Raw genomic sequence first — 26272 nt, 5'->3', positions numbered from 1 at the left:
GATGCAGACGCTGTAAGATCGAGACTTGCAGCAATCGATGCACCATGTCTGATGTATTGGGTGTGCTGCATTTTCTTGATTGCATACGTGATGCAGACGTAATAAATACTTGCAACGACTCCACTTTCACAAGTGCGCATCCATGTGTGCGTTAAAGCCGTCTTCTGTAGAACAGTTTGTAAAAAAACGTTGAAGCTTTTAGCTCGAATCTCGGCATTTGGAATAATTCAGCCCTGAAATACAGCTGGAGCGAAGCCTCCATACATGTCTGCACTGAAATAGGAGGAGAAGTCTTGACTTGCAGCCAGTAGAAAATTGAACCAGACTCAACTAGACATCACTCACTTAATAAAACAATACCTTCTCCTTTCCTTCTTCTGCTGCTGCAGTTATCGTACATGTCCGGTCTTTTGGGGAGTAAATAATTTGATGCCTGCAGCTTAAACGTCCTGCTCTGAAATACGAGAAATAAAAAAAAAACTCTTAAGTTGTAGATAATGCAAAGTGTGCACTGCAGGTTGCATTCCTCCACCCCTTCCTGCAAGACACACACTCGCAGCAACACACACTTTAATCACACAATTAATAATTAATCAGAGGCTGGGCTCAATGCTGTCAAGTCTGCAGATGAGAGAACACCCAACTGCTGAGAAGGGCCATAAAAAAAGGCAGGATTAACAGCCAAAAGAAGCGTTATCAACCGCTCATCGCAAAGCACTAAGCAACATGTCACCGGTTGCACTCGATTTTATTAAATGGGAGAAAAATACAGATGCTCCAGCGGTACGAACGCGCAGAGCTGAATGCATTTTTAATAACCAAGAGTAAATAAATAAATAAATAAATAAAAGCCCACTGGCTCCACAGTTCTGCAGAGTTTGTGAGGGGGAAAATTAAGCTGTCTCTTTTATGTGACATTTTCTACATGCAAATATGGAAAAATTTGATTATGTGCTCTATTCGCTGTATGTAAACACCATTAATAATACCATAACAAACCGGTTCTAGAAGAATAGGTCAGGGATGAGTCTTTACTGTTTGTGTTGTGCGTTACACCCACTGCGGTGATTGATTTCAGAGTATTACACCACTCTGAAATTGATCAAAACAACCATGATCATTTTGTTCAGCTTATTTATTCTCAGTGATGTATTAAATATTTTCCGATACTGTTAGCACAGCAGCTCAAAGGTGATGGGTTTCCATCCTCTTTGAGTCTCTGTGTGCTCCCGGTGCCGCAGCAGAAAGCAGAGTGTTTACCCAGCTGTAATTACAACATGCACAATGACCTCATTCTGCTGTGTCAGTCCTGGTAATGTATAGCTTTGATGTTAAACTGCAAAGAAAAATGGTGTGCACTTATTCTCAATATGCTGACTACATTCTCGGCATTTTTTTTCCAGACGTGGCCGTGAAGCCGGATCAGAATTTGATATAAGCGCTGGTGCTCCTATTCCTCTGACAAGGTCTCTCTGCCTTAATATGCATTCAATAATGTGAAATGATATTAGCTGTAGGAGCTCATTGAGTGTGCACTCGGGGTCTTGCGGTGTCTCTTTCTCTGTCTGTATCATGCTCCTTATCTGTTTCTCTTCCCTGCACACACACTGAAGTGAGGGGTTGAGGGGTGGGGGGGTTGAACTGCAGATAGCAACAGCAGCAGAGCAATCACACCGAAGCAATGCCCCCCACGCCTGGCCCATTAATAACAGTAATACGCACACCGCGCCCAAGCCAGCACTGCCGAAAGCACCACTGACACTTTAATGGGCATTTTTTACTTTTGTTTTTAAATAATGCATGTGCTGCTTGTCAGCACTGCTTCACTCCACCCCTGGTGTGCCTTTGCAGCATTCCTTTGTGCAGAAATTACAATGGAGACCTGTGTTTTTCGGCACTGCCTGCTCCATAAGCTGCATTCATCACATACGAGGGGACATCGGTGCGCGGCACATCGCACTCCTGGGGACGTGTGTGTGCGTTTGTGTTTGTGAAGGGCCCTCATTGGCACCGAGCTAATTTAAAGTGTCTTTGCGAGGGTGAACTGCGTGGCTCCGTGGCAGTGAACATGACTTATAAAGGAGGGTTGATGCTATACATGCTACAATAAGCTCCACACGCCACGGTGGATGTGGATCCATCAAACTAAAGGCCGCGCCATTTACATATCTGCGTTCTGCTCCGGCCCTATAGAAGAATCCGGGCTGCGCGCATTAACTGCCACGCCGTCCCGTTCCTAAAGACGAATGTTTTATTTAACGCTCATCGTATCGTGTAAGGGCGAGTGCGTAACCAGAACCAAAGGTGCATCCAGCCGCATGCCCGAGCTGAAGCAGCAACCCTATAAAAACTTCTGAGTTAAAAGAATTACTGATCTCATAAGGGCCTGAAGTCAAAAATGAATCAGACACACTTCTTACGTTTGTAATTTTAACCAGACTGCAGTCCATTACCTCCCTGTTTCTGAGGAGCAGCCCATGAAAACATGTCTTCCTGTGAAGTCGGGAGCTCCACGCTCACTCTGAATCCTAACTTTAAGGATTTTTCAACCTCTTTTCAAGTCATTTAGCATGTTAACAATCTCAGACGTGTGCAATTATAACGCAGGATAGCTGCTTCGATTCAAAGTTTTCAGACTAAAATATCTCCTCCTAGCAAAATGCAAACAGATTGAAAACTATTTCTACGTACAGAAGCAGCAGAAAAGAAAGAAAATGTACACTTTACGTATAACAGACCAGTCCTGATTGCACTATAATAACTGAGTCCTGTGCTTGTGTTTAACCCTCTAAAGCAGCGGGCCCCGGGCCGGTACCGGGCCGCACAGAAAGCATAAATAACCCACATTATTTCCGTTTTATTTATCATCCGAGTGAACAATAGTTTTATTTTGAAAAATGACTGAATTCTCTCCGTTAAATACGTCTATGATTCGCTCTTTTTTTTAAAATTATTATTATTTTTTTAGGGCTTTTATGCCTTTAATGGATAGGACAGTTTAGAGAGACAGGAAGCAGGGGGCAGAGAGAGGGGGAACGACATGCAGCAAAGGTGCGGGACTCGAACCGGGACCAGCTATAGCCTCTTGTTCATGGGGCGCCTGCTGTACCCACTACGATAAGATCTATGACAAGATGCTCGTCTCGGTCACGTGATACGCTAACGCTAATATTAAACACACAAGCTAGCAGAATGAGTGAAAAACAGACGTCTTTGCAAAGGGGAAAAGACGAACACATCGTCTGACATTAAACTGGTCCGTGGCGCAAAAAACGGTCGGGGACCGCTGGTCCGAACCGCATAAAGTCCAGGTGGATTTAATTAGTGTTAAACAGCCAGAAACCTGCTTACAAATAAGTTTAATATCAGCAAACCTAACTTAATGTCCAGCAGACTGCTTTGTATTGAAAATACACCAAACTGCACCAAACTACTGGAGACCACTACTTTGGAAGATCTTTGGGAAATTCAGCGTCTCATTTACGGAGGAGCCAGAAATCTACAGATAAATGTCATTTATATCTTTTTAATTCAGTGTGATCTTTTATTCTACATTAAACTCAGTGTTGTTTACATCTTGTGTTGTTTGTTTCCTGCTTTTCTGAGTAAAACCCTCAACATTCCATGTTGCAGTGATGTACTACACACAGTAAACCTCAATGGCCGGACTCCAGCACTGGAAAAAAAGCCCCTCCAAAAATAAGTAAAAAAACAACAAATAAAAGAGGTTTTTGCTTGAAATAAGCAAATAAATCTGCCAGTGGAACTAGTGAAAATCGGCTTGTCAAGATTTCTTGAAATAAGATGTGATATTTAGGACTTTTGAGATAAAAGTGATCTTGAAATTAGCTTAAAAACCTCTTCAAATGAAAAAAAAAGCTTGTTTCATGTGAAATATGACTCAAAACAAGATGTTTTCAAGACTTTTTCATTTAACAAGATATCCCAGATGTATTGTATTAAAACAAGTCCCTATATCTGGCTGAAATGGTGCTTGTTAGGCAGTTGTGTCTTATATTAAGTGTAATGAAATACTCAATGAGACAAATATACTTGGTAAGATTGAGATTTTTTTCCAGTGTGGGAGCAGTTTTCATGGGAATTAAAAGCTGCTGTTAACTTTAACTCTCAAACTGAGCCGGTTTTAATATCAGCCGCTTATTTATCAGCGACCGATGGTGAATTCCAGCAACACGGAGAATAAAAAAGAGAATGTGGTTGGATGAAAACCCAAAGATGGGTCTCAGTCATGGCTGCCCGTCTTCTCTGGAACCACTTGACATATAAAACCGAAGCTTGGAGGTGTTGCTGGTGGGGATAAAGCAGACTCGGACTCAGAAAAAGGTTTCAGGAGCATCGATGCTTTAATGAGATGATGCTTGTAGTTGTTCTCTCTGCACCTGATTTGTTTTTTTGTTAGAAGTGGAGCTCAGCCTGCCTCAGTTGTGTTGCTTTATTGATTTCAGACGAGCTATCTATGAGTATTTGTCATTACATGTAAGGTCAATAAACAGCTGAAATCGATATTTATAACAATCAATGTTGCGTTCTCTATTATTTTGCTTCCTGCACAATGATTTCCTTTGATTGAATTTGCTATATTTTCCCTCTCTGAGCAGCGAGTTGCTGCTTGAGTACATGCAGTTGCCCCCTTGCTGCTTCTTGTCCGTTTCAATGACGCCCGCCTGTGTTTCTTTGTGTCCCTGCAGGAAACACGTTGTGTAAGTCAGGAAGCATTGCTGTCTTCGGGAACGTGGTGTACAGCGGCCTGCTGAACGATCACCTCTGGCATTTGGGAGTGCCCCTCTTTACAAGACTGGTAAGAGCAGCTGGGCCCCTCTGTGCGCACTTACCTGCGTTTTGTCCAAAGATTTCCACGCGGTTGTGTTGAATCCAACAGGCTTCGGGTGTGGAATTCCCCCAAGCCTGTAAAAGGGCGGCTTCTGAAGGTTGCAAGTTAAGACTTGGCGTGCAGGTTGTGACAGCCCGACCTCTGTTGTAGATTTAAGCCGAGGAAAACCCAGCTCATCTGAGCATCTTGTGTTGTAAAAAAAAAAAAAAAAAGAAAAGGAAGAAATCCCATTTGAGGCATAACATTGATTCTTTTGCAACCACACCAGGATTCCTTATCATCTATCTGGAGCTAGGTAGGACTGTAAATTACAAGACTTCAATTAAGAGCTGGGGCAGTAGGTGCTTGCGTTAGGATTTAATGATAAATGTCTGTGGGAAACTGACTGTTGGTTTTAGACTCTCTCTAACCGCTGATAGAAGATGAGCAGCTGCAGCACAACGGCAGAAACCATGAGAGTCACACAGCGATTTTTTTTTTTTAATTTTATTTTATTTTTTTATCCGAAGAAGAAGAAATCCAACACAGCTCTTTTTCTTCCCGTTAATTACCCCGTTTCCAAGCGGGTCGCAAGTTTTCATCAATGTTTATTATTGATTCAATCTGTCGCCGTAGCTGTCATTTATGAGTCAGGAATTAGTGTTGATTGGTGCACAAGGGTTGCATATAATTGGGTTACATTAAATAGATAATTCAGCTGATCTCATAAATGTCTGATGTGAAGGCTTGTTTGATTATCAATTAATGTCAAACAGAGATGCAAGAGGCTGTTTGGATTCCAGTTGGGTTTGCTTATGTGGCGTGTGGGGTGAAGCTTCTGGATTTCTCTCCTCGGGACTCTGAGATCCTGCAGCCTGTGCCGTGCAATGTACATTTCATATAATCCATGCACTAATGAAAACAAAAGCGGCTTTGAAACATGCGTCTGAGAGATGGGACAATGATGAATCTCACACCACGAGTACACTGGAAAAAATCTAAGTCTTACCAAGTATATTTGTCTCATTGACTATCTCATTACACTTAATATCAGACACAACTGCCTAACAAGTACCATTTCAGCCAGATATAGGGACTTGTTTTAATACAATAGATCTTGTTAAGTGAAAAAGTCTTGAAAACATCTTGTTTTGAGTCATATTTCACATGAAACAAGCTTTTTTTTTCATTTGAAGAGGTTTTTAAGCTAATTTCAAGATCACTTTTAACTCAAAAGTCCCAAATATCACATTTTATTTCAAGAAATCTGCACAAGCCGATTTTCACTAGTTCCATTGGCAGATTTTTTTGCTTATTTCAAGCAAAAACGTCTCGTATTTGTTGTTTTTCTTACTTATTTTTGGCGGGGCATTTTTTCCAGTGTAACAGAGGTTCCAGATTAAACACATAATGGCTCAAAAGTCCCTTTGTGGAGCAGAAAGTTAACATAACAGGGTGGTATTCAGCTAGAATGTTTATTATGGCTAAAAAAAACCAAAGATTTAAATGGCTTTTTAGATGGATGGTGGTAGCTTCCTTGACCTAGTCCAACAAATAATTTCCCCCGAAGGAACTGGTCTCAATTTAACTTTAGCTAAAAATCTGCCGATGCCATCAGTGGGAGCTCAGCTTTGTTTAAATGCACAGCTCTAATGTTAATAAAAGGTCGTCATAATGCAGCTGCTCAAATGTTCGAGGATAAACAGTGAAATAAACACCCGGTGGCACTAACTGTCCACTCAGGTGCCGTTAAACTGCAGCAGGAGGAGGCACAACGTTCAAGAGCGCGCTGATGAAATACCTCTCTGTTAGTTTAATCCAGGCGTTTAAATGAAGATGATTGGACGATCTCATTGGGAGATCCTTATTTTACATGTCAGGGGTTTCATTTTCCTTCAGAAGAACGCTGTTTGTTGCTTTCATGTCGCTCTCAGCGGGTCTCGTGGGACCAAAGAGACTCTGCACTAACAAGATGACACATGATTAACGGCACAGAGCAGCAGACTTCTGGTTGTCTTAGTCGCTGCAGCTCAAGGGTTGCAAATGTGCGCATTGATTTCATCTGGAGAGATAAGTGGACTAAAGGTAGGAACGGGCACGTGACTTGGCTTGGATCTTGTGAGAACCTGACAGAACGGATTCATTTTCAGCCGAGTTGTTGCTCAATCAGTTGGATTGAACCCGGTGACGATGCTGCCCTGCATCCCTCGTTCTCCTGCTTTATAAGTAACAGTGAGTCTGGCTTTAAAAAAAAAAACGAAACGTACACAAACGCTTTTATCGGGTTGGAAAGATCCAATGCAGCATGGGAGATGTAGAATCCAGCTTTTTCTGGAGTTTTGCCCGCACTTATCAGCGCTAGCTGCTTTCACTTTAACTACCGTCTTGTTAATCTGTCTCTTGCAAGTCATCCAATTTTATTAGAACTCAGTACTAAATTGATGGTGTGTCTTTAAACCTTTTTTTTCCCTCATGAATTATGCATTTTTACAAAAAGATTCGAACCTCCTCGTCTCAGAGACATAAAACGGTCAAACCAGAACATGGAGAAGCCATTCTTGTGCTCGTATAACCTGCTTTTATCTGTATCTCACATATTCACTTTTTGGGGAAAAAAAACACCAGAACTAAGAACTAAAAACAAAAATCAAATGGAGAAAATAAATAAATAAAAGACTTCTGAAGCAGCCGAGACTTGAGATTTTTTTGTCTCCTGCATCAAAAGTAAAGAACTGTGCAGAGGTCTTGAGCAACCTTTCTTTTCCCGACACATTACCAGGAAAACTGGCCATAAGTCCAGAGAATTATTGAAACGTGCAGATGAAAACCCACACTGCTTCAGTAATGTTGAGCTCCGGGCTCTGGGGAGGATTCATCCCTCCATCAGACCTGCTGCCACTGATTTTCAGCCCACTTCTTGTGTCCTTTGGCACAGCTCAGCCTTTTCTCCCTGTTTCCCTTCCTTAAGAACGGCTTCCTGACAGCCACCCTTCCATGGAGCCCATTTCTGATGAGGCTTGGGCCAACAGCAGATGGATCAGCTGAAGGTCCAGATGCATCTCTCAGCTCCTGTGTCAGGTCTTTGCTGGATGTTTTCCTCTTTCTTAAGGACATCACTTTCAGATCCTGTTCATCTGCTGGAGATAGTTCTTTAGGCCTGACACTTCTTCTTCTGTCCTCCACTTGTCCAATTTCCTCAAATGTTTTAAGGACACACTGCACACCATGCTGAGATATGCCAAGTTTTCAGCTAACAGCTCTTTGGGAATCACCTTGTTGCTGCAGAAATCCTGTTTTCTGTCTGTCACACTGTTTTATCTTTGCTGTTTTTCACACATGCAGCTAAAGAAATGGGAACAAATCTTAATTCCAATCTAAAACCCACAAAGAGCTTCTAGATTATTCATTTCTGGAGGCATAAAACAGTTTAATCATTTCATTTATATTAATTGTTCCACAATTAGTCATTAGATTATATCTTATATTCCTTTTTTAAGCTTTAAAATGAATCTCATTCACTTTTCTTGATGTTGTATAACATATAATTCTTATTATTGTCTGTTTTTTTTCCTACTTTTCTACTTTTAGACGTGATAACATTCATTTTTTTGGGATTAGGATTTTTTTTAAACTGAATTTCATATATTAATTTGACTCTTTTGGTAACTGAAAGCAGTTTTAAACGTAAATGTACAAAAAAGTTGAATCTATGAAGCTGTTTTTCAGAGATGCAGCTAAAGAAATGGGAACAAATGATGCACACCATGCTGAGATATGCAAAGTTTTCAGCTAACAGCTCTTTGGGAATCACCTTGTTGCTGCAGAAATCCTGTTTTCTGTCTGTCAAACTGTGTTATCTTTGCTGTTTTTCATAGATGCAGCTAAAGAAATGGGAACAAAGTGCCTAAAGATCCAGTTTAAAATGGCTTCTTTGCTAAGTTGTCTGTTATGTGTGGACACGACACTGGTTCATCCCTTGAGTTAGGAGCCTTTTTAATGCCTGAATGGTTCATAGGTCAGAGTTAAGTACCTTAAACAAAGAAAAAACACATTCCTCTGGACTGAAAATGAGTGAAAAAGCAGAAAATGTCCAAAGAAAAGCTTTGAAAGACCTTCAGAAAGCTGGAGAACCAGTGATGGAGACCACTTTAAGAGATTAGAAGAAGGTCTGAATGTTTGAGAGGAAACGGAAACGAATGACGGCTCAAGACTTCTGCACAGCACCGCAGTTCTGTTTATTAGTGTCTCTCCAGCCTTTGCGACAGAGCAGCGGGGATCTAACATCGACCTCAGCATGCAACGACAGAAATAACCATAATTAGCACCTGACACGAACAAGCTACAAACAAGGGATGAAAAATAGCTTCCACGGAGGAGAAAACACATTTAAGGTTACTCGTTTGGTCTCAAAATGCTCCAATGTCTTTGGAAAAGTCAACACGGTTAATATGAATGAATGAACGAACACAGACCACACGTGTTGCTCATGTTGAGAGGACAGATACCGCCGCTGTCATGGAGCTGGCATCCCTCACATCCCCTTTCAAACGTGAGACTCACGACTGAGCTCTGAGTCTGCGGGAGCGCTTGTTGAAGCGAGAGGTGCGACTTCTCGCTGTGACAGAAAGGTGTGGCCCCATGTAGCACTCCTGCCTCCGACACACCAGGCCGGCCCAGCGGTGGTATCAGCATGACACGCTGCGAGCCTTCACATCCCCAACACACAGCCCCTAATTACCGCACAGCCCTGCCAGTTTGTATCCCTAGGCCAGCACTGACTGCTCAATGCCAAGATGTAAACACTGCATTATTAACACTACATACAGTCTGTGCACACGGCCATGTTTAATGTACTCTTTGGATGTCTACACGGAGGCATTACTTTAGTGGGATTCTTTATGTGCGGAGGCATACAATGAATTTATTGTCTCCCCGACACTGAGTTCCAAAATCACCAGATGGGCGATTTGCTGTGTATAGTGTAATGTATGCTTACAAATGATGTTTAATGATATCTTACAGGGATGGATGCAAAACATTCCCCTTTTCAAGGCTAAACATGCAGGCTGTGTGAGGAAGCTGGAGATGCAGAATTAAGTTTCCTGTTATTTTATACGCGGTTAGTTTCTGCAGTAAGTCACAGCCCAGGCAGGCAGTTGGCTGAAATGTGAAAAATCTCTTTTTCACTTCAAATTTCTTTCACTACGATGAAGACAACTATAAATGCATGGGTGCTTTACGTTTTCCCCCTAAAAACAAGCTAAGAAGGCCCGCTCTGATTGGTCAGCTTCACTGGCTTGAGCAGACTCGCTGTTTTCGATGTTTTTGGATGAATTTTCCAACCTCGGTTGTGTGTAGTTTGACCTCCTTCCTGAGTCTTGCTGCCAGTTGGAGGCACCTTGCTTCGTAAACATGTTTAAATACATGTTTATCATTTTAAAACATGCACCGTATTTTGACTAAAAGCGTCTCTTAACGCTCTCCTTGCTGCTGTTTTGTGGCTGCAGGACTGATTACGACGTAAAAAAGCAGAGCAGTAATAAGCAGAAGGTGTACTGTGGCTGCAGTCGTGCAAAATCTAGCAACGTGGCACCTTCTCACCGGGCCGTGCTGAATGATGTTTAATGATATCTTACAGGGATGGATGCAAAACATTCCCCTTTTCAAGGCTAAACATGCAGGCTGTGTGAGGAAGCTGGAGATGCAGAATTAAGTTTCCTGTTATTTTATACGCGGTTAGTTTCTGCAGTAAGTCACAGCCCAGGCAGGCAGCCGACTGAAATGTGAAAAATCTCTCGTGTTCTGCACAGAATCGACGATTTCTTTCACTACGATGAAGACAACTATAAATGCATGGGTGCTTTACGTTTTCCCCCTAAAAACAAGCTAATGTTAGCTGCTAATGTTTTTGGATGAATTTTACAACCTCAGTTGTGTGTACTTCGACCTCCTTCCTGAGTCTTGGAGCCAGTTGGAGGCACCTTGCTGTGTTAACATGTTTAAATACATGTTTATCATTTTAAAACATGCACCGTATTTTGACTAAAAGCGACTCTTAACGCTCTCCTTGCTGCTGTTTTGTGGCTGCAGGACTGATTACGACGTAAAAAAGCAGAGCAGTAATAATGTGGCTGCATTCGTGCAAAATCTAGCAAGGTGGCACCTTCCCACCGGGCCGTGCTGAGTTGTGGGCGTTTCTTTTTGCGGTTTAGAATATAACTGCTGTTTCTCTGATTCATTGTTTCGCTCGTGCCAAACGCTTTCCTCATTCTCTTTGAAGCTGACCGCACCACCAGCTGATTGAAACGCACTCGAGTGGTTGTGTTTGAATGTTGAGTTTCAGCACGTAGCAATCCTGCAGTACAACTTAAAGCCGCTGGATTTTGTGAATTGTGACAGTGATTAAAAGCGATCGGACTTAAGGAGGAAAAATAGAAAGCGCTTGAAAGCCCCACCACAAAGGCACAGGTATTTCTGGGCCTGATAGTATGAAACACAAAGACTTGATAAATGAACTGGGATCCAACCTTAAAGGGAAAACATGTCCCAGGTACTTTGTTTAGGCCCTGGTCCCTTGCAAAGGTCTTGCAATAAAAACACAGTTAGTTATATGTTATGACAGGAAAAGTGAATCAAATGGAAGATTTATTGATTTTGCAGGTGAGCTACCAACTTTTGGCATAGTCTCATGCTTTTCCAGTTCCCCAAAACAGTTTGTATTGGATGCACGACTGCGTTTAAAGCACATTATTTAAGTGTCGTAAATGTTCTGTAATTTAGGACATGGTCAGTGGGTAGTTGACCTCACTAACCCCTTTAAATCTGAGCTACTGTGGTAATATATTAAAGCAACATGGCAGGAAGATGAGGTCTTTGAACAAAACTACCGTAAATTCCGGACTATAGGCTGTGGGTGTCCACATTGTAATATGAGATATTTACACAGATGTTAGATGTGAGGATTTTTAAACTTCTAATTGAATGCGTATGGTAACATAAACGAATACATACTGCAAAAGCTTTTTTTTTACCCCCGAACAGTGCCTGTGACACCGATGGTTTAAAAAAAAAAGAAAAAAAAAGACAGTAGCCTAGCAGGAAAAGTCATGGGCTGTGTTCGAAACCGCATACTACATACTGAATTCTCATTGATCAGACAGTATGCAGAGCGTTTACCCACAATGCATTTCGCTCCTGCCCGAGCAGAAATCAGCCGGCCTGAAGCTGATTTCCCTTAAGCTCTAAACTCTGTAAACTTTAGCAACATTTGAAACATTTTCAGGTGAGAAAGTAGTCGTTTAGATCCCCAACGTGTTGAAAACCTGACAAAAACCGGCTGTTTACAATTTTGTTCCCACGAATTCGGCGCTACTAAAGCTAGCCGCAGTGAGGAACGCACTTCCGGTTATTTTCACAAAATAAAATACCCGTTGCCTTTTATCATAGGGAAAGCCATTACCATACAATTGGTGCTTTTGTTTTGAAAACAGGAAGTGAACCTACCCTCGTTGTAGCTAGCTTGAAACTGCCGTTTTGACAGGAAATGACGATCGGCGACGTCACGTTACGTTGCATCTTGGGTAGTTTGAGTATGAGTAGTAACCTCATGATGCATACCCAACATTTCGGAGAATCTAGTATGCATCCGGGAACTTAAAAAAAGTTAAAGTTAGTAGGAGTAGTGGGAGTAGTAGGAGAAGTAGGCGGTTTCGAACACAGCCATTGATCGCCTTTAATTTAAAAGCTGCATCTTATGCATTTCTTCGTTTTTTTTCCATGTTGAGGGCGAGTGCAAATTACCGATTTACAATAATTTAGTCGTGCAAGTGTGTTTGATTTATCGTACGATTTCATTGGACTACTGTGAACTATTCGTTAATTTTATTGATCGAAATTTTTTTGGTGGCATGAAAAGAAAACATATATTATGAGCCGCGGTGCTCAAAGCCTGGGGGAAAAAGTAGTGGCTTATAGTCCGGAATTTACGGTATTCTTATTTCGATGAAGTTTATCTGTTAAAGGGTTATATTACGCTGCATTTTTGCCAATAGAACAAACAAAATGTTGCACGCAGAAACTTTGAAGGGAACAGAGGGATCAGAGGTGAGACGGGTTACAGAAGCATCGTCTTTTTTTCCTCTTGTTTCCCTCTGTGAAGCCTTTCATGATGCGGTTTCCTGAGGTTGATGTATGTCGTATAGAAACGTCAATACCTACCTGTGGAGCTGATGAAGACACATAAAGAGATAAAACGAGTATGGCGGCGTATCCTTGTCGCGCAGCTGTAAAGCGGGTCACTCCATAAAGTGAAGTGTGTGATTAGAGAAAAGCCAACCTGAGAGACACTCGGGATGGAGCGGCGTCCTTCTTTGAGTTTCAGCCGACCGAGCGGCGCTCGCACCAGCTGAGGCCGGCCGGAGCGTTTGATGAATGAGGACAAAAGGCCGAACTGGCCATAACCGCAGCCCGCCGCTCCACAGGGAGTTTGAGGGGATGAGAGTGAGAACCTGAGTCTCCTCTGGAGTCTCTCTAATGATAAGATCCCAGCGTAGTTTGACAGAAGTTGCTCTGCCAGTAGCAGCACGCCACAGAAAAAGAGGCGAGATGGTCATGAAATATTAAGACGGCAGATCTGGAAGTCGGTGAGAGTCGGAAACAGACGGACATTTTAGGCCAAACACGCACTGTGTGAGGCCTCGGCTTCCTCTTCTCTTTGAAAGCTCCATCTTTGTAATGGATGGCGGGGTCTCTGGGGAGTGTCTAGACTATGGTGGGAAGTCTTAAATGGTTGGGCAGAGCCACTCGTGTTCTTGGTAAGTAGTGTGGAGCACGGCAGAAGTGCAGCTCAGAGAGGTGACAGGAAGCAGGCGGGGGATCACATCAGGTCTTCTCCACCATCTCCACCTAATTTCCATTTTCATCTGTAATTGAATGAAACTCCTGGAATGGAGATGTTGAAATTATTTGATGCATAAATGCTGTCTGATTATTATTTTCTACCTTCTTTCCTAATCCTCTCCAACCTCGAGCGCCCTGAGCTCCAGACCACGATGCTGTGTCTACACCCCCGCTCGTCTCCCCCTTCTTTCTTTTCTTTCTTAGCCTCCACGCTCCTTCTTTCCCTCCGTCTCTCCCCCTCAGTTATTTATGAGCAAGACTTGAAATAGACTTCAGGATTTGATAAAAGCGTGATCTTTAATCTGAGTTGCCTGAGAAGTGCATTTCATTTTTATTTCCCATCAGAGATTGATGGAGGAGTGGGGAGGTTATCCACTCTGTGATTGCTAATGTAAATCCATGGTGTTGTGGTGGACATGTTTAAAGATGTGGAAGGGGCTCGAATGTGCAGAGATTGTTGTAGTGTGTGTCTAAAAAACGGAGGAAATGCCGGATTGGGAATGCGCCTGCGAGCCACACCGGCGGGCTTAGAATTACACGATTAAAACCCTCCTCCTGGAGTGAACTGCTCTCCTAAAACAGGAGAATCTGAGCAGAATTACTCGCCGCCGTATCATATTTCAACCATTCGGTTTAGCTTTTCTGAGGAGGGAAGAGAAATAAAACGGGTGATAAATTCAAGATGACAGTTACGCCATACGAATGAGGCCCCTTGTGTATCAATTCGCTCAAAGCCAGCTGCAAATCTAACTCTGCCTCCTTATGTGGCAATTACCGACGGGGTAACACAACCTGAAATGTATCTGCTCTGTTCATTACGGCAACGTTCTCTATAGCAGGCAAATGTTCTTTAGGATCCTACAGCAAATTAGCTCATCCCCCAGGACGCCTTTTATTGGACGATCCTGCACCAGAGGATGCCGCAAAACCACTCGAGCTCTCCGCAGCCTGCCCCGGCTGCCACAGGGTTAATATTTAAAAGCGTGAGCTCCTAGTCGTGTATTGATGATATGTTTTGAAAATTGCTGAGGCAGGCTCATTGTTACAGTGCTGTCTAGAAGATAGCCAAGCCTCCCCCCCCCCCCCCCGCTCCTGTTCTCCCCTCCCTCCTTTATAGCCGCCAGATGGAAAACACACTAAAGCATGTAATGTAATATAGCTTGGCACACAAAGGTATTTCACACCAACTTCATCTGGCCTCTGATCTGCCACAACACATCACCTGGAGGAGGGTTTTTTTTTTACCCCCCAACCTCCCGGTCACTAACCCTATGAGCAAATAAAAATAAAAAAAAGAGCGAACACACAAGAAGACGAGCAGCTAAAAAGTAGAAAACAAGTGGAAAAAAAAATAGGCTGTGCCTCCCAGATGTCTGTGCCACTCTTTCTCTGAGATCCCCTCCATTTCTTTTCTCCTTCAGCGTCGCCTTGGTCTCTCCAGCGAACTAAAACTGCCACAACTTCAATGAAACTCATCTCAGTCACAGACAGTGAAAAGAAGAAAGAGGAGCGATCTGTTAGTCCTCCACTATCACCAGCATCAGTCCCCCCTCATCCTCACCCCTCCTCCTCCCTGCAGAGCTTTCCGCCGCCACTCCTGCCTTCTTGCCTCCCCCCTCTCCCGCCTCTCTCTCGCCTCCCTCCCCCCCCTCCTCCTCCCCGGGACGCTGAATTTTACAGTACCGTCTGCAGGATCCCGGATTGTTGGGCGCACTCCTCTATGCAGAGCAACACAGCTCCGGTGGAGGAACGCTGGAGGCAGCTGTCAAGCGCAGGCTGCTGCTCCTGCTGCTCTAGTTGAGCCTCGGCGCCGTACCGACTGATTTCACATTCACCAATAAGAGACGGCACAGGGGGGAGAGAGAGAGAGAGACACAGGGAGGGAGGGAGAATCTCCAAGTGAGTGGTGTGGAGAGGCAAGTGGAGTGGAAGAGTGTCAAAAGAAAAAAGAGGTTACAACACCTCCCCAGCTCGCTTTCCTTTTTCTCCCGTCTGCTTTTTTCTCCCCCTCTTTCTTGTGTTGGCTCAGAAGAAGGAAGAAAAGGGGGGCTTTTAAAAAAATTAACTGACGAACAAGCCGCTTGTAGAAGAAGAAGAGGAAGAAGAAGAAGAAGGGGGGTAAAACCTCAAGTCAAGCCCTATTGAACAGTTGAGAAGCAGGGCTGCCTCAGAGGACCAGGGACCAGTAACGCTCTCTGTCCACGCGCTCGGACTCCTCCCGACTCCCACACTGGCTGGACTGGTCCCAGTGCTCGGCCCCGCTCTCCTGCGCCCGCCTGCCCACACCTGCCCCGCTTCCAACATGATGATGTACTTTTGGGTGAGTACCGGAGCTCAGAGTGTGGATATCAGGCATGGGCAGGGAGCTGGTGTGCAGAATGGCTGGTGACGTATGCGTCAGAGCGTGTTTTAGTCCTTATAATAAATATATATGTTCATGCAGTGTGAGTTTGACAGCGTGTGTGTGTGTGTGTGTGTGTGTGTGTGTGTGTGTGTGGTGTTGCACCTCCCACATGCATGGGCAGAGCTGCTGGTTTTTCCACTTCCATGTGTTTTATTGATGCTGCAGCCAGCAGCTATAGAGGCCTGTGTTTACGTGACAGACTTGTTCAGCCTTTAAATGAGAGGATGTCGGGCTGTGATTATCACCAACGCTAATACCTTTACAAGCTTTGCTATTCAACTTCCTCTGACTGTCAAACTATCCAGCGTGCAGCGTGTCGGCCGTCTGAACCAGCATCCCTCCAGGATGAGCTTTCCGGGGTCTTTCGGGGACACGTTCAGATTTTTTCTTGGGTCTCTGCTGGCTTTAAGATGTTGTTGTTTTTCGTTTGCTTTACATATAAGTCAGGCAGAATTTCATAAATTAAACGGCATTAAGCGCAGAATGAGGATGATTACAGATTGTTAACCAGAGCTGCTGATTAATTCTCTTTGAGATCATGTGTGATTAGTCAGATTGGTTTTGTCTCCTCGGTGGTTTGTATTCTCACCACAACAATACCCGCCCAGTGCTGGCTGCTTTTTCCATTTGCACTCTTTCCTTTTTCATTTCTCACTCATGCACGCTGCAGATCATTTTTAATCCTCCGCTGTTTTGCTAACTTTGATTTTTGCACCTTTGCAGAAATACAAAGTGAATGAATATTTCCAGAGTTGCCCCTGTAAACAGCCTGGGCTGTAATGCAGTTATAGATGTCTCTCCTGCAGACTGTGTGTGTGTGTGTGTGTGTGTGTGTGTGAAGCTATTGATCGTGAGTTCAGATTTCTGGAGAGAGAGCATCGGGGGTTTTTTTTTTGGGGGGGTGGGGGGTTACTTCACGTGGATGAATCTATTATAAATGGCTTTATACTTGAAGCACTTTCTTGTACTTGGATGTGAAAAACAAAGCATGAATAACTAAAGTATGTTTTGCACGCTACGAATGAAGCAGCACTGAGTATCGATTCAAAGCTCAGATATCTGGTGGAAAGGATGTTTTGGGGCCAAAGTTGCTCTAAGTGGAGAGATGAGCTCTTATTTGAACCATTTGTAAAGTTTGCTTTGTGCCTCCAAACTAACAGGAAGTGACAGGAAGGGGTACGATTTCCAAATTATTTCATAACTACGGGAAAATAATCCGGCGATGTGGTGCTCGCTGGCTGCCTTTGGGGCGGCGCTCCATCTGAGGCCTCTTTGATACTCGAAGCGTTCGTCTCGGAGCGTCTCCTGGGTGTTGATGCTCATTGAGAGAGGCTCATCACTGTCTTCTGGCCTCTTTGAAGGTGCGCTGCGAGGATGCCGCTCACCTTTCTCCTCCTCCGGTTTCATCACAAATTCCCCCTCCAGCCAGTCGGAGTGATGACCACACACGGATGCGGGCTGGGTGGAGCGAGGCAGCGATGCTGACAGTTTACAACCCCGCAGCCTCATCACTGGAACAGTGGGCCTCGTGTATACTGTAGCCGGTTTATTCTCATCGCATTAGTGGAGCAGCAATCGCCTCTGTGATTGTTTTCAAAGGTTCATCCCTGAATTCATTAGAGTCATGCTAAATGAAAGTCTCCATGAGCCCTACTTTCTGAAGTCAACACGTTATACTTCTGATTCAAATCTTTTCTACTTGGAGGGGCCTGTTTTGTGCATTTTCACGTGAATTTTTACGTTTTTTTAGGCTCAAACAGAGAAAAAGAATTCGTTTTGAGGTTTAGTGTATAGCTGAGAATAAAAGTCGGTTGAGAATTTGGACGAGTCGTCAAAAAAAACATAAACAAAAAGCATCATAAGGTCAAGAAAAGGAGTTATAGGAGTGTATTTATAGGAGTCCTGGTGCGCTGCTCTGAGAATCCGACTCGCAGTCGCAGGTCTGCGGCGGTAAAACTGCAAAGATGGACTCCAAAATAAAAGTTTTAAATGTGGACGATGCAGTGAAAACATGTCCCACCAATCATTAAACAGAAACAGAAATGCGTCAGTGTTGCTCCTTTTCTTTAATCACAGAGGAGGAGTCCTGCTCCTCCGACTTAATTTCATTCTTTGAATCTTAACCTTTATTTAACAAGGAAGAAAAACACCCTGAGATTTCAAATCTCTCTGAACAGGACAGGAAGCAGCTCGGGTCAGCTGCAGTCACAGATATTTACTCGTATAACACATCAGTACTTACACTGAAGCCACATTAAGACCCGTCGTTTAAAGATAAAGGGAACGAATATTCAGACCAGAGAAAATGAGGTCTGCTGCTTGCACTGGAAAAAATCTAAATCTTGCCAAGTATATTTGTCTCATTGAGTATCTCATTACATTTAATATAAGACACAACTGCCTAACAAGCACCATTTCAGCCAGATATAGGGACTTGTTTGAAGACAATACATCTGGAATATCTTGTTAAGTGAAAAAGTCTTGAAAAATTGTTTTGAGTCGGATTTCATATGAAACAAGCTTTTTTTTTTACATTTGAAGAGGTTTTTAAGCTAATTTCAAGATCACTTTTATCTCAAAAGTCCTAAATATCACATCTTATTTCAAGAAATCTTAACAAGCCGATTTTCACTAGTTCCATTGGCAGATTTTTTTTGCTTATTTCAAACAAAAACGTCTTTTATTTGCTGTTTTTTTACTTAATTTTGGAGGGGCATTTTTTCCAGTGTGTAAGAAGATTTGTGTAAGAATAGCAACGACTGAGTCTGAGGAAGGAGAAGCAGAGCAGCAAACCTGAGAATGCAAAGGAAGTTCACTACTACGTGGAGGACTGCGGTGGCCACGAGTTTGCTTCTGGCCTTAAACGAAAGCGAAGAAAAGAAACTGAGAGTTCCACCAGCCCAGAAGCTCTTTGTGATGGACTGTTTTTACAAGGCAAATAAAAGGTTAAAGTCATTAAGTCAAAGCAGTGACGGGGAGGAGTTTGCCGGTTTTTAGCAGAATTGGAGCTGCAGCTTTGTGCAGAATCACAGATGTCTTCGGCCAGCGTTTAGCTGGAAGAAGAAGGTGCGACCGCCTCCCGTTCGACCTGCAGGTGGTGAGCATTACCTGCGGTCCCACCGGAGGCCTGTCAGCCGTGCATCAGTCTGGGGAACCTGCAAGCTCCCCTCATTAGAATATTTATTCACCAAGCAGATGTTCTTATCCAGGGCAATTACCTTTGGCTTACATTTCCCTGTTGCCCACTGATATAGATGAATGTGTATACAAAGGCGTCCCAGGTTATGCATGGGGCCCCTGGGTGCCACCCACCTTTCCCCTCCACATATGCGCGGCGGGCGAGTCAGCCACCGTCTGGCCTGGCACGGGGCTCGGCCTGAGCAGCCAGCCTGGGCTCCGCTGTGGTAATTGGAGGAAGTGGAGGCGACATTTCCTGGGACGGCCACAGAGTGATGGAAAGATGGCCTGTATATCATTCTCTCCACCCGGCTGTTCCTTTGAATTAGAGACAGAGAGAAAAAGGGAAGAGGCATGGAGTGGAGAAACCATGCATGCTTCTGTCCTCCCCTCAGTGTGATGAATAATTTAGCAGTGCAGGGCCCTCGCTGTCGAGTAGAGATGGTGGTAATGGGGAGACTGGATATATATGGCATGGCAAGGAGCAATGCTTTACGTTAGACTTCCACCGACCGACCGACGGACGCACTGGAGTGTGCCGCAGGCTGCTCGCACGGCGTGTTTCTCCCCGCATTAAAGCTTTGTTTTTATTTAGCAGGAAAGCGTCTAACGACGGAGCCGAAGCCATTAACAGTGGTGGAGGCAGGCGTTCAGTCAAAGCTCTGAGGATCGGGTCATCTGTGCTGCATCAGACTGCTGGTTTAAAGCCTTTTCTCCAGAGGAGCTTGTGGTTTTTCTTTGGTTGCTGCATATATGTACAGCGTGTGATGTGTTGAGCAGGGGGAAGAAGCCTCTGAGGCTCTGTGGCAGAGGATGTTGGAATTCATGACGAACGGCGTGGGGAGGCAGAGCTGATCAGCCATTCTGGACGGCAGGGCAGCCGGTCCAGGCCGAGCGGTTTCATATTGCAAGATGAAGTGCCGGCGATCGTTTGTTAATGTATTAATTGATCTGTGTCCTCAGACGGGCGAATCGGGAGTCGTGTCACGTAGACTCTTTAGTACTCGCCGAGACGCCTTCATTAGCTGCTGCTGGCCGGCTCTCGGCCCCCATTACAGGACCGCGCCGCCACACACTTTACCCGACTGCTGTAATAACTTCAGACACTTCTATCTCCCGGCAGGACCCCAACAGTTTGGGGGCTTAAACATCAAATGTGAGAGGTTCTTTGAAAGGCTCCCGCTGCAGGTGATTCACTCCAGGGGCGGCGTCACGTGGGGTTGTTTAGTCTGCGAGTGGTTGCTCCCCCTTTTTTACTTGCCATGTTTTTGAGTAACGGGCTGTTGCAATCAGTCGTTAACTCGCAGCTTAATGTTTTATAATCTGGAAGGCACGCGGGCCTTTGTAGCAGAGCTGTTACATCAGCTCCCCTTCAAAGTCGAGGAAGCGGCGGAGTCGGTACATCCAGGAAACCTGTTATCTCTTTAACCACCAACACCAATGAGATCCTTGCAACTTCATTGGGTTGTGAAATTGTATACTTTTCAAGTGCCAGTTCGTACAGTAAAATTACAGCAGTGGAGTTTTTTTTTTGGGGGCGGGGGGGGAATCCAAAGCCCCCTCCCTTTGTTCTCTGTGGGATCGTTTTCAATCAGTAGTTTTAGCAATAATTCTGTCAGCTTTTGGTCTCTTCCCCCTTGGGGCTAATGGGTCTAGAGCCCGGCTAATTGTGATTAGGGCTCTGACAGCAGGTTTTACTTGCAGGATTTTCTCACCACAGTCCTCTTTGATATTAGCTGCACAGCTGATAAAGAGATTAGATACAGGAAGGGGGGGGAGGGAGAGAAGAAGGAGGTGGTAGGTGTTCTTAAACTACAGAAAGACACCTACACGGGGGAAATCACTGGTGAGTTTAGCAGAGGAAAATAAATCCGGCCGCAGTAAAAGCCTCGCGCTCGCTTATTGCACCTGCTATCATTAGCACTTTTGTACACATGGTCAGCCTCCCAGGGAAAAGTCATTATCCAGCTGTGCCGTTATTTTTCTGCTGTTTTCTCCTAGTGGAGTGTGACTTCAGGGCTGTAGCCAGCGCACCATTTAATGCCTCCAACACAATAAAGGACTCCAGCCTTAATGATGTGGGATTGGATGGCCATGCCTCAGGTTGTCCAGGGGCTTGTGAGCTGTTACTGCGAGCGGCCATTTTGCCTTTGCCGCTGTCGAGGCTCCGTGTCAATTCAACTCCAAGCAGTCCAGAGGAGGCAACAAAAAATAAAATAAAAATCAGATTTCGTGATTAACTGCAGCCCACGTTCTGCGACCCTTAAAGAGCCGGAGCAGCGCAGCCTCACCGGCAGAACAGCGAGGGATGGAAAGGTGCCAGTGCACGTTAACGTGCCAGAACACCAGGTGATATCATCTGTTTTCCTCTCTCTGACTGAGCCAGCGAACACGTGTGCCTCGCATGCACCGAGACGTCTGATTATGCAGAGTGTTTCGACGTTTTTGCATCTCAACGACCCGATAAATTAATCATTAAGATATTACGGCTTCTTCAACAAAAGAATCTGGAGCTAAAGTTCAAAGATTTCTTTTGCCCCATATTTTCCAAGTGTTAAAACCTAAAAATAGGCAACAGCCTCATTTTGGCTTCTCACAGCAGGACAAGCAAGTTTTCAGCATCCCCAGTACGTGTCATTTAGCCCGGGAGAAACACAAAAAACATTTAGATAGCGTGGCCTAAAAATGTCCCCGTTCCACTGATCTGAGGGAAGAAACGGCTTCTCTCAGCACCGATTCCTCCATCCTTCAGTTCAGAATGTGCTCCAACACAAGCCTCCGTTTAAATGAGCTTTTCCAAAGCCAAAAACGTCACATGCTGGTAATTATATTTGCAGCCCTATTTATTTATTCGACTTTTTTCGCGGTTGGCCTGTTGCGCTGTCAGTAGCTCCAGAAGTCTCTCATGGCAGTCCTTCATCCTCCACGGCTGCGTTGCTGCAGAAGGCGTGTGCACCACTAACACGCCTGTGCCATAGATATGCCCCGAAGTGTCAACGCTCACATACGGAAAAGATTGGAGGGGAGGCCCCTGTGAGAATGGCAGCAACATATCCACTGGCAACCTGCCACGCATGATAAGAAAAACCTCCTCGGCTTTCTCTCTCTCTCGCAGCAATAAATGTAATTTGTGTGCTTTCCACTATTTTAGACTCTAGTTGTTCAAACAGAAAATTGTTTGTGGGTGTAAAAGATGTAAAAATACCATTTCTGGAAGCTTCTCTGCATCTTCTGCTATGAATCGGTTGTCCTCTCAGATCCTCAGTTACCTTCATATAAAACAATCTCATCGGAGCACTTACTATTACTCTGTATACAGCTGTGTTCCTATACAACTTCTATTTACATACAAGCATAACCATTTGCACATATTAGCATATATTAGCGGGAGCTGAGTGAGGACAAATTAGATTCAATACGAGGACCCAATCTTTCATGAAACACAAATAAAATAAACGCTGTTCCTCTTTGGGGGGAAATTTGAAGGGTTTTTCTAACCTGGGGGAGTCTGCACTGTGCACAGAGCAATGTAATATATATATGTGCTGTGCATTTGATCCGCTGGTTCTGCTATTTATAGACACAATGTCACTTTAAGTGCATTTAGAGAAACAGAAAAATGTGACATACCAGGTCAAGAGAGAGGAGGATGGAGCCACCAAGGGCTCCAGATATATAACCTGAACCCCACCAGCAGCTTTCTCTTTATTTATTGTGTTTTACCCACCAAAAGGCATCAAATGTTCTATTTTCCATCAGTCCTTCAATGCATCATTTGTCATTTATGGCTCTTTAAAGAAAAATTGAACCCGAACAACATGTTTAACTCGGGTGTCTTTCAAATTTATTTCAAATAAACACTAACAAGACGCCATAAAAAGAAAGAAGGAAATTCTGCACTCCTCAGCAAAACTGAGAAGCTGCTTTTTTTTCCCATGAAGGTGCAGGACTATATACCGCAGTGAAAAATGAGCCCGCAGAGAGTAGAAATGTAACAAGAGAACGCCCAGAAACAGCTCGAGGTTCAGAGGGTTAATGCCTGCGAATGGGAGCTATGTGGAGCACTTTAAATACGAATCCCTAACTTTAAAGTTGACATGTCAGGGCAGAAGTGGGCTGAAAACACTGAATATTACTGTGTTTCTGCCATGTTAATAAGAGGAAAAAGTCTTTTCACTGGTGTTCTTCATACATGTGTTTATTTTTATGAGTGCAAAGGCTCTATTCAGAGCTTGTTATATACTCTTCTCAATCAATCCCAGCCAGTATAACCCCCCCCTGTCACGTAAAAAGGGGGTTAAGAAACAGTGTGGCACACTGGCTGTAAAATTAATGGCAGGAGAGTGACATTAGTGTTATAGGTTATTGACCGATTCCATGGAATTTATGACCCTAATCGAGAGGCGGTGTCAAAGGGAGTGAAGCAAATAAGAGTGGTGCTGACAGCAGGGTTGTGCTGCGGCCACTGGACACCACAATTTGAGCCTTTCCCAGTAAATTGTAGCTGGGACTTTATAAGTCTCTGCGGAGGCCCCCCCCCCTTTTTTTCGCTCTGGGTGCCCGGGTCCCGAGGCCAAGCCCCGGGCATACCTCCATCCTCCGGGTCAGACACAGCCAGGCTCGGCAGATGATGAGAAACGCTACTTCATCTCACCTCATGTCAGGCTTGGCCTCTCATGGTGTGTGTGTGTGTGTGTGTGTGTGTGTGTGTGCACCTGTCAGTGTGATTTTCAAGTGTTTGTTTCTGAGGGGGGGGGTGGGTGCTGGTGTTGGTTCTCATGCAGTTTTCATGATCATTATATAACCTCCTGTACAGTGTATTTGTAGCTACCGGTGTCTGTTTCCTACGCCTGGGAGAGCTGGTCAAAGCTCCTGTTTAAGCCCCCAACTAGAAACAGAAATATTCAGCAGCGTGCAAACGGCCGGCCCGTAAAGATGACTGCACTCCTGCTGATAAATAATTCCAAGTGAAAAAGCCGCATAATGTGACAGCGTTGTCATTTTAGTCTAAAAATATACACGTATGCACCGGTGAATGGAGGTGAGAGGATAGCAAGGCTCTGGCCAAACGCTGCTGGCCTTTGTTTATCTATTTGTTTACTTCTCTCTTTGTGGTTTGTGCTTTAACCCCTGACAGGCGGGAGGTAGTTTGTGCAGCGAATCTGCAACAAAATGCATGTTTGGGCATCAAACTCAACTCAACATTTCTTTTATTCTTCAGTAAATACTTGCAGGGTGCAGTCTTCTTCCCCTCTGATTGGTTGGTCACATGCAGGTGATCCGTCTTATATCCACAGACAAAGAGTGCAACATTATCTGGCAAATGAGCTGTTTTACAAATGAAAGAATAAATAAAATATCTCACAGCTCTGTGGCCAATCAAGAGTTTTTACTCCGGAGGAATAGTTATTTTCTATGGAATTTAACTAAGAGATTAAGATTCGTTCACTCTTAATATACAATTTATCTGCACCTTATGTGTGGATAATACTCATTTCATTTTTTTACACTGAAGTGTTCGTAACCAAGGAGATTTATCTTTTGCTTGTAAAAAAATTTGGATAGAAATCTTAAGTTTTTAAAGAAAATGGGCCTTTTTCCCTCCTCAATTCCAGAAAAAAACCAAGAAATTTCAGTGCAAACACAAGCAGGACAATGTCTAAAATGTCCAGTGAGCAACAACACCAACAGCTGATCTTATATTCCATGCAGCCACCTTCTTCTCAAACAACTACAGGTCGTCTGCAGCTGGATTTTCAGGCCTTTGTTCTTTAAAATAGTCGCAGAGTTGTTGGCGTCTCCTGTTGTCATCAAAGAGGAATCCGACGGATACTCTGAGCCTCTGCTGTAAAGCCACCATCACGGTCAGTTAAAGGTAAATAAAGTTCATTATTAACGCTGGAACGGACGCTGGAGAGGCCGTCCCTCCCCAAAAATAACAAGTCTGCTCCGATTGGTCGGCACCTGTGGCCTGAAATTAAAATCTCCATAAAGGGTTTCACTGGATGCTAAATTAGCCTAAGCCCCCCGAGAGCCGGATGAGGGGAAGACGGACCATTAGACACCGATAAATGACTTAATTGTTGGGCCTGGTGCATAAATGAGATATTGTGCATTACTAATAATGTTAAAAGCTCTAAAACAATCCATTTTTAATCTGACGGTTGTAGGTTTAAAGTGAAGAAGAGTCCTCAAACATGCAGCCTCGGCGCTTTTTAATCAAACCCACCAGTGTTGATCCTCAGGAACAGGAAGGGGGAAACTAAACGGGAGGGAATTAATGCTTTAAAAGAGCCGGAGACTCTTTGATTCCTCTAAAAATAGAAGCTGACATTATCTTGTTGTTAACAACTTGGCTTGTGGACCACCCAGAGAGCGGTGACTCTGTGTGCTGTTTGTTTACCCGGGGTCCTTCAGGCGGTGTGAGGACGGTCAGCTGTGGCCACACCGCCTGCGCCGTTCTGCCCCAGCGCTCTGTGGCTTTGTGCGGCGCCCTAACCTGCTCTAAGAGTCCTTTAGTCTGGTTCTGACACGCTGTGCCATCACACCGCGGCCTCTGCACAACGTATAGAGCCATTCAGACACTGTGCGGAGTGGAATGAGTTTTATCCAGCGGCTGACGATTGAATGTAATGGCGCTCTCTCCAGGGAGCAGAGTTTTCCATCCACTGATGTTCGCAGTGATACGAAGCGGCGGCGCCGAGGAACAGCTTGGCCTCGGCTCGTTTTAAATTATGCATTTTTACGACCAGAATATGGGAGAAGAGCGTGCCACTTCCGGACGTTTACATGAAACAAAAAGGGATGCGATGCATTATCAGCAGCCGCACGGCTGGAAAACATCAGAATAAATGTGTTGTTTTTCTTTTTTTTACAAAAAGGAAGGCTGATGAGCTGATGAATGACATGTAATAAGAATTAATATCTACACGAATGTCATCGTTTGGGATCTGAGGGCTTCC

The 26272-nt window shown here is 44.2% G+C and overlaps 1 protein-coding gene across 11 annotated transcripts in view; it reads left to right on the top strand.

Moving 5' to 3' along the window:
• The window catches only part of LOC142372105 (RNA binding protein fox-1 homolog 3-like), a 616940-nt gene that overhangs the window by 472028 nt on the left and 118640 nt on the right, over positions 1-26272 (top strand). For 10 of the 11 annotated variants that reach the window (XM_075454905.1, XM_075454908.1, XM_075454903.1 and 7 more), the window contains one exon: positions 4710-4819. In XM_075454905.1, the coding sequence (XP_075311020.1) occupies positions 4710-4819 (110 nt within the window). Of the gene's footprint in view, positions 1-4709; positions 4820-15150; positions 16050-26272 lie in introns of those variants that run through there. The other variant, XM_075454909.1, reaches the window with a different exon arrangement.

This window comes from Odontesthes bonariensis, chromosome 21 (assembly GCF_027942865.1).
Source record: "Odontesthes bonariensis isolate fOdoBon6 chromosome 21, fOdoBon6.hap1, whole genome shotgun sequence".
Lineage (NCBI taxonomy): Eukaryota > Metazoa > Chordata > Actinopteri > Atheriniformes > Atherinopsidae > Odontesthes > Odontesthes bonariensis.
The sequence above is the reverse complement of the archived record's forward strand: the minus strand, read 5'-3'. Positions and strand labels throughout refer to the sequence as shown.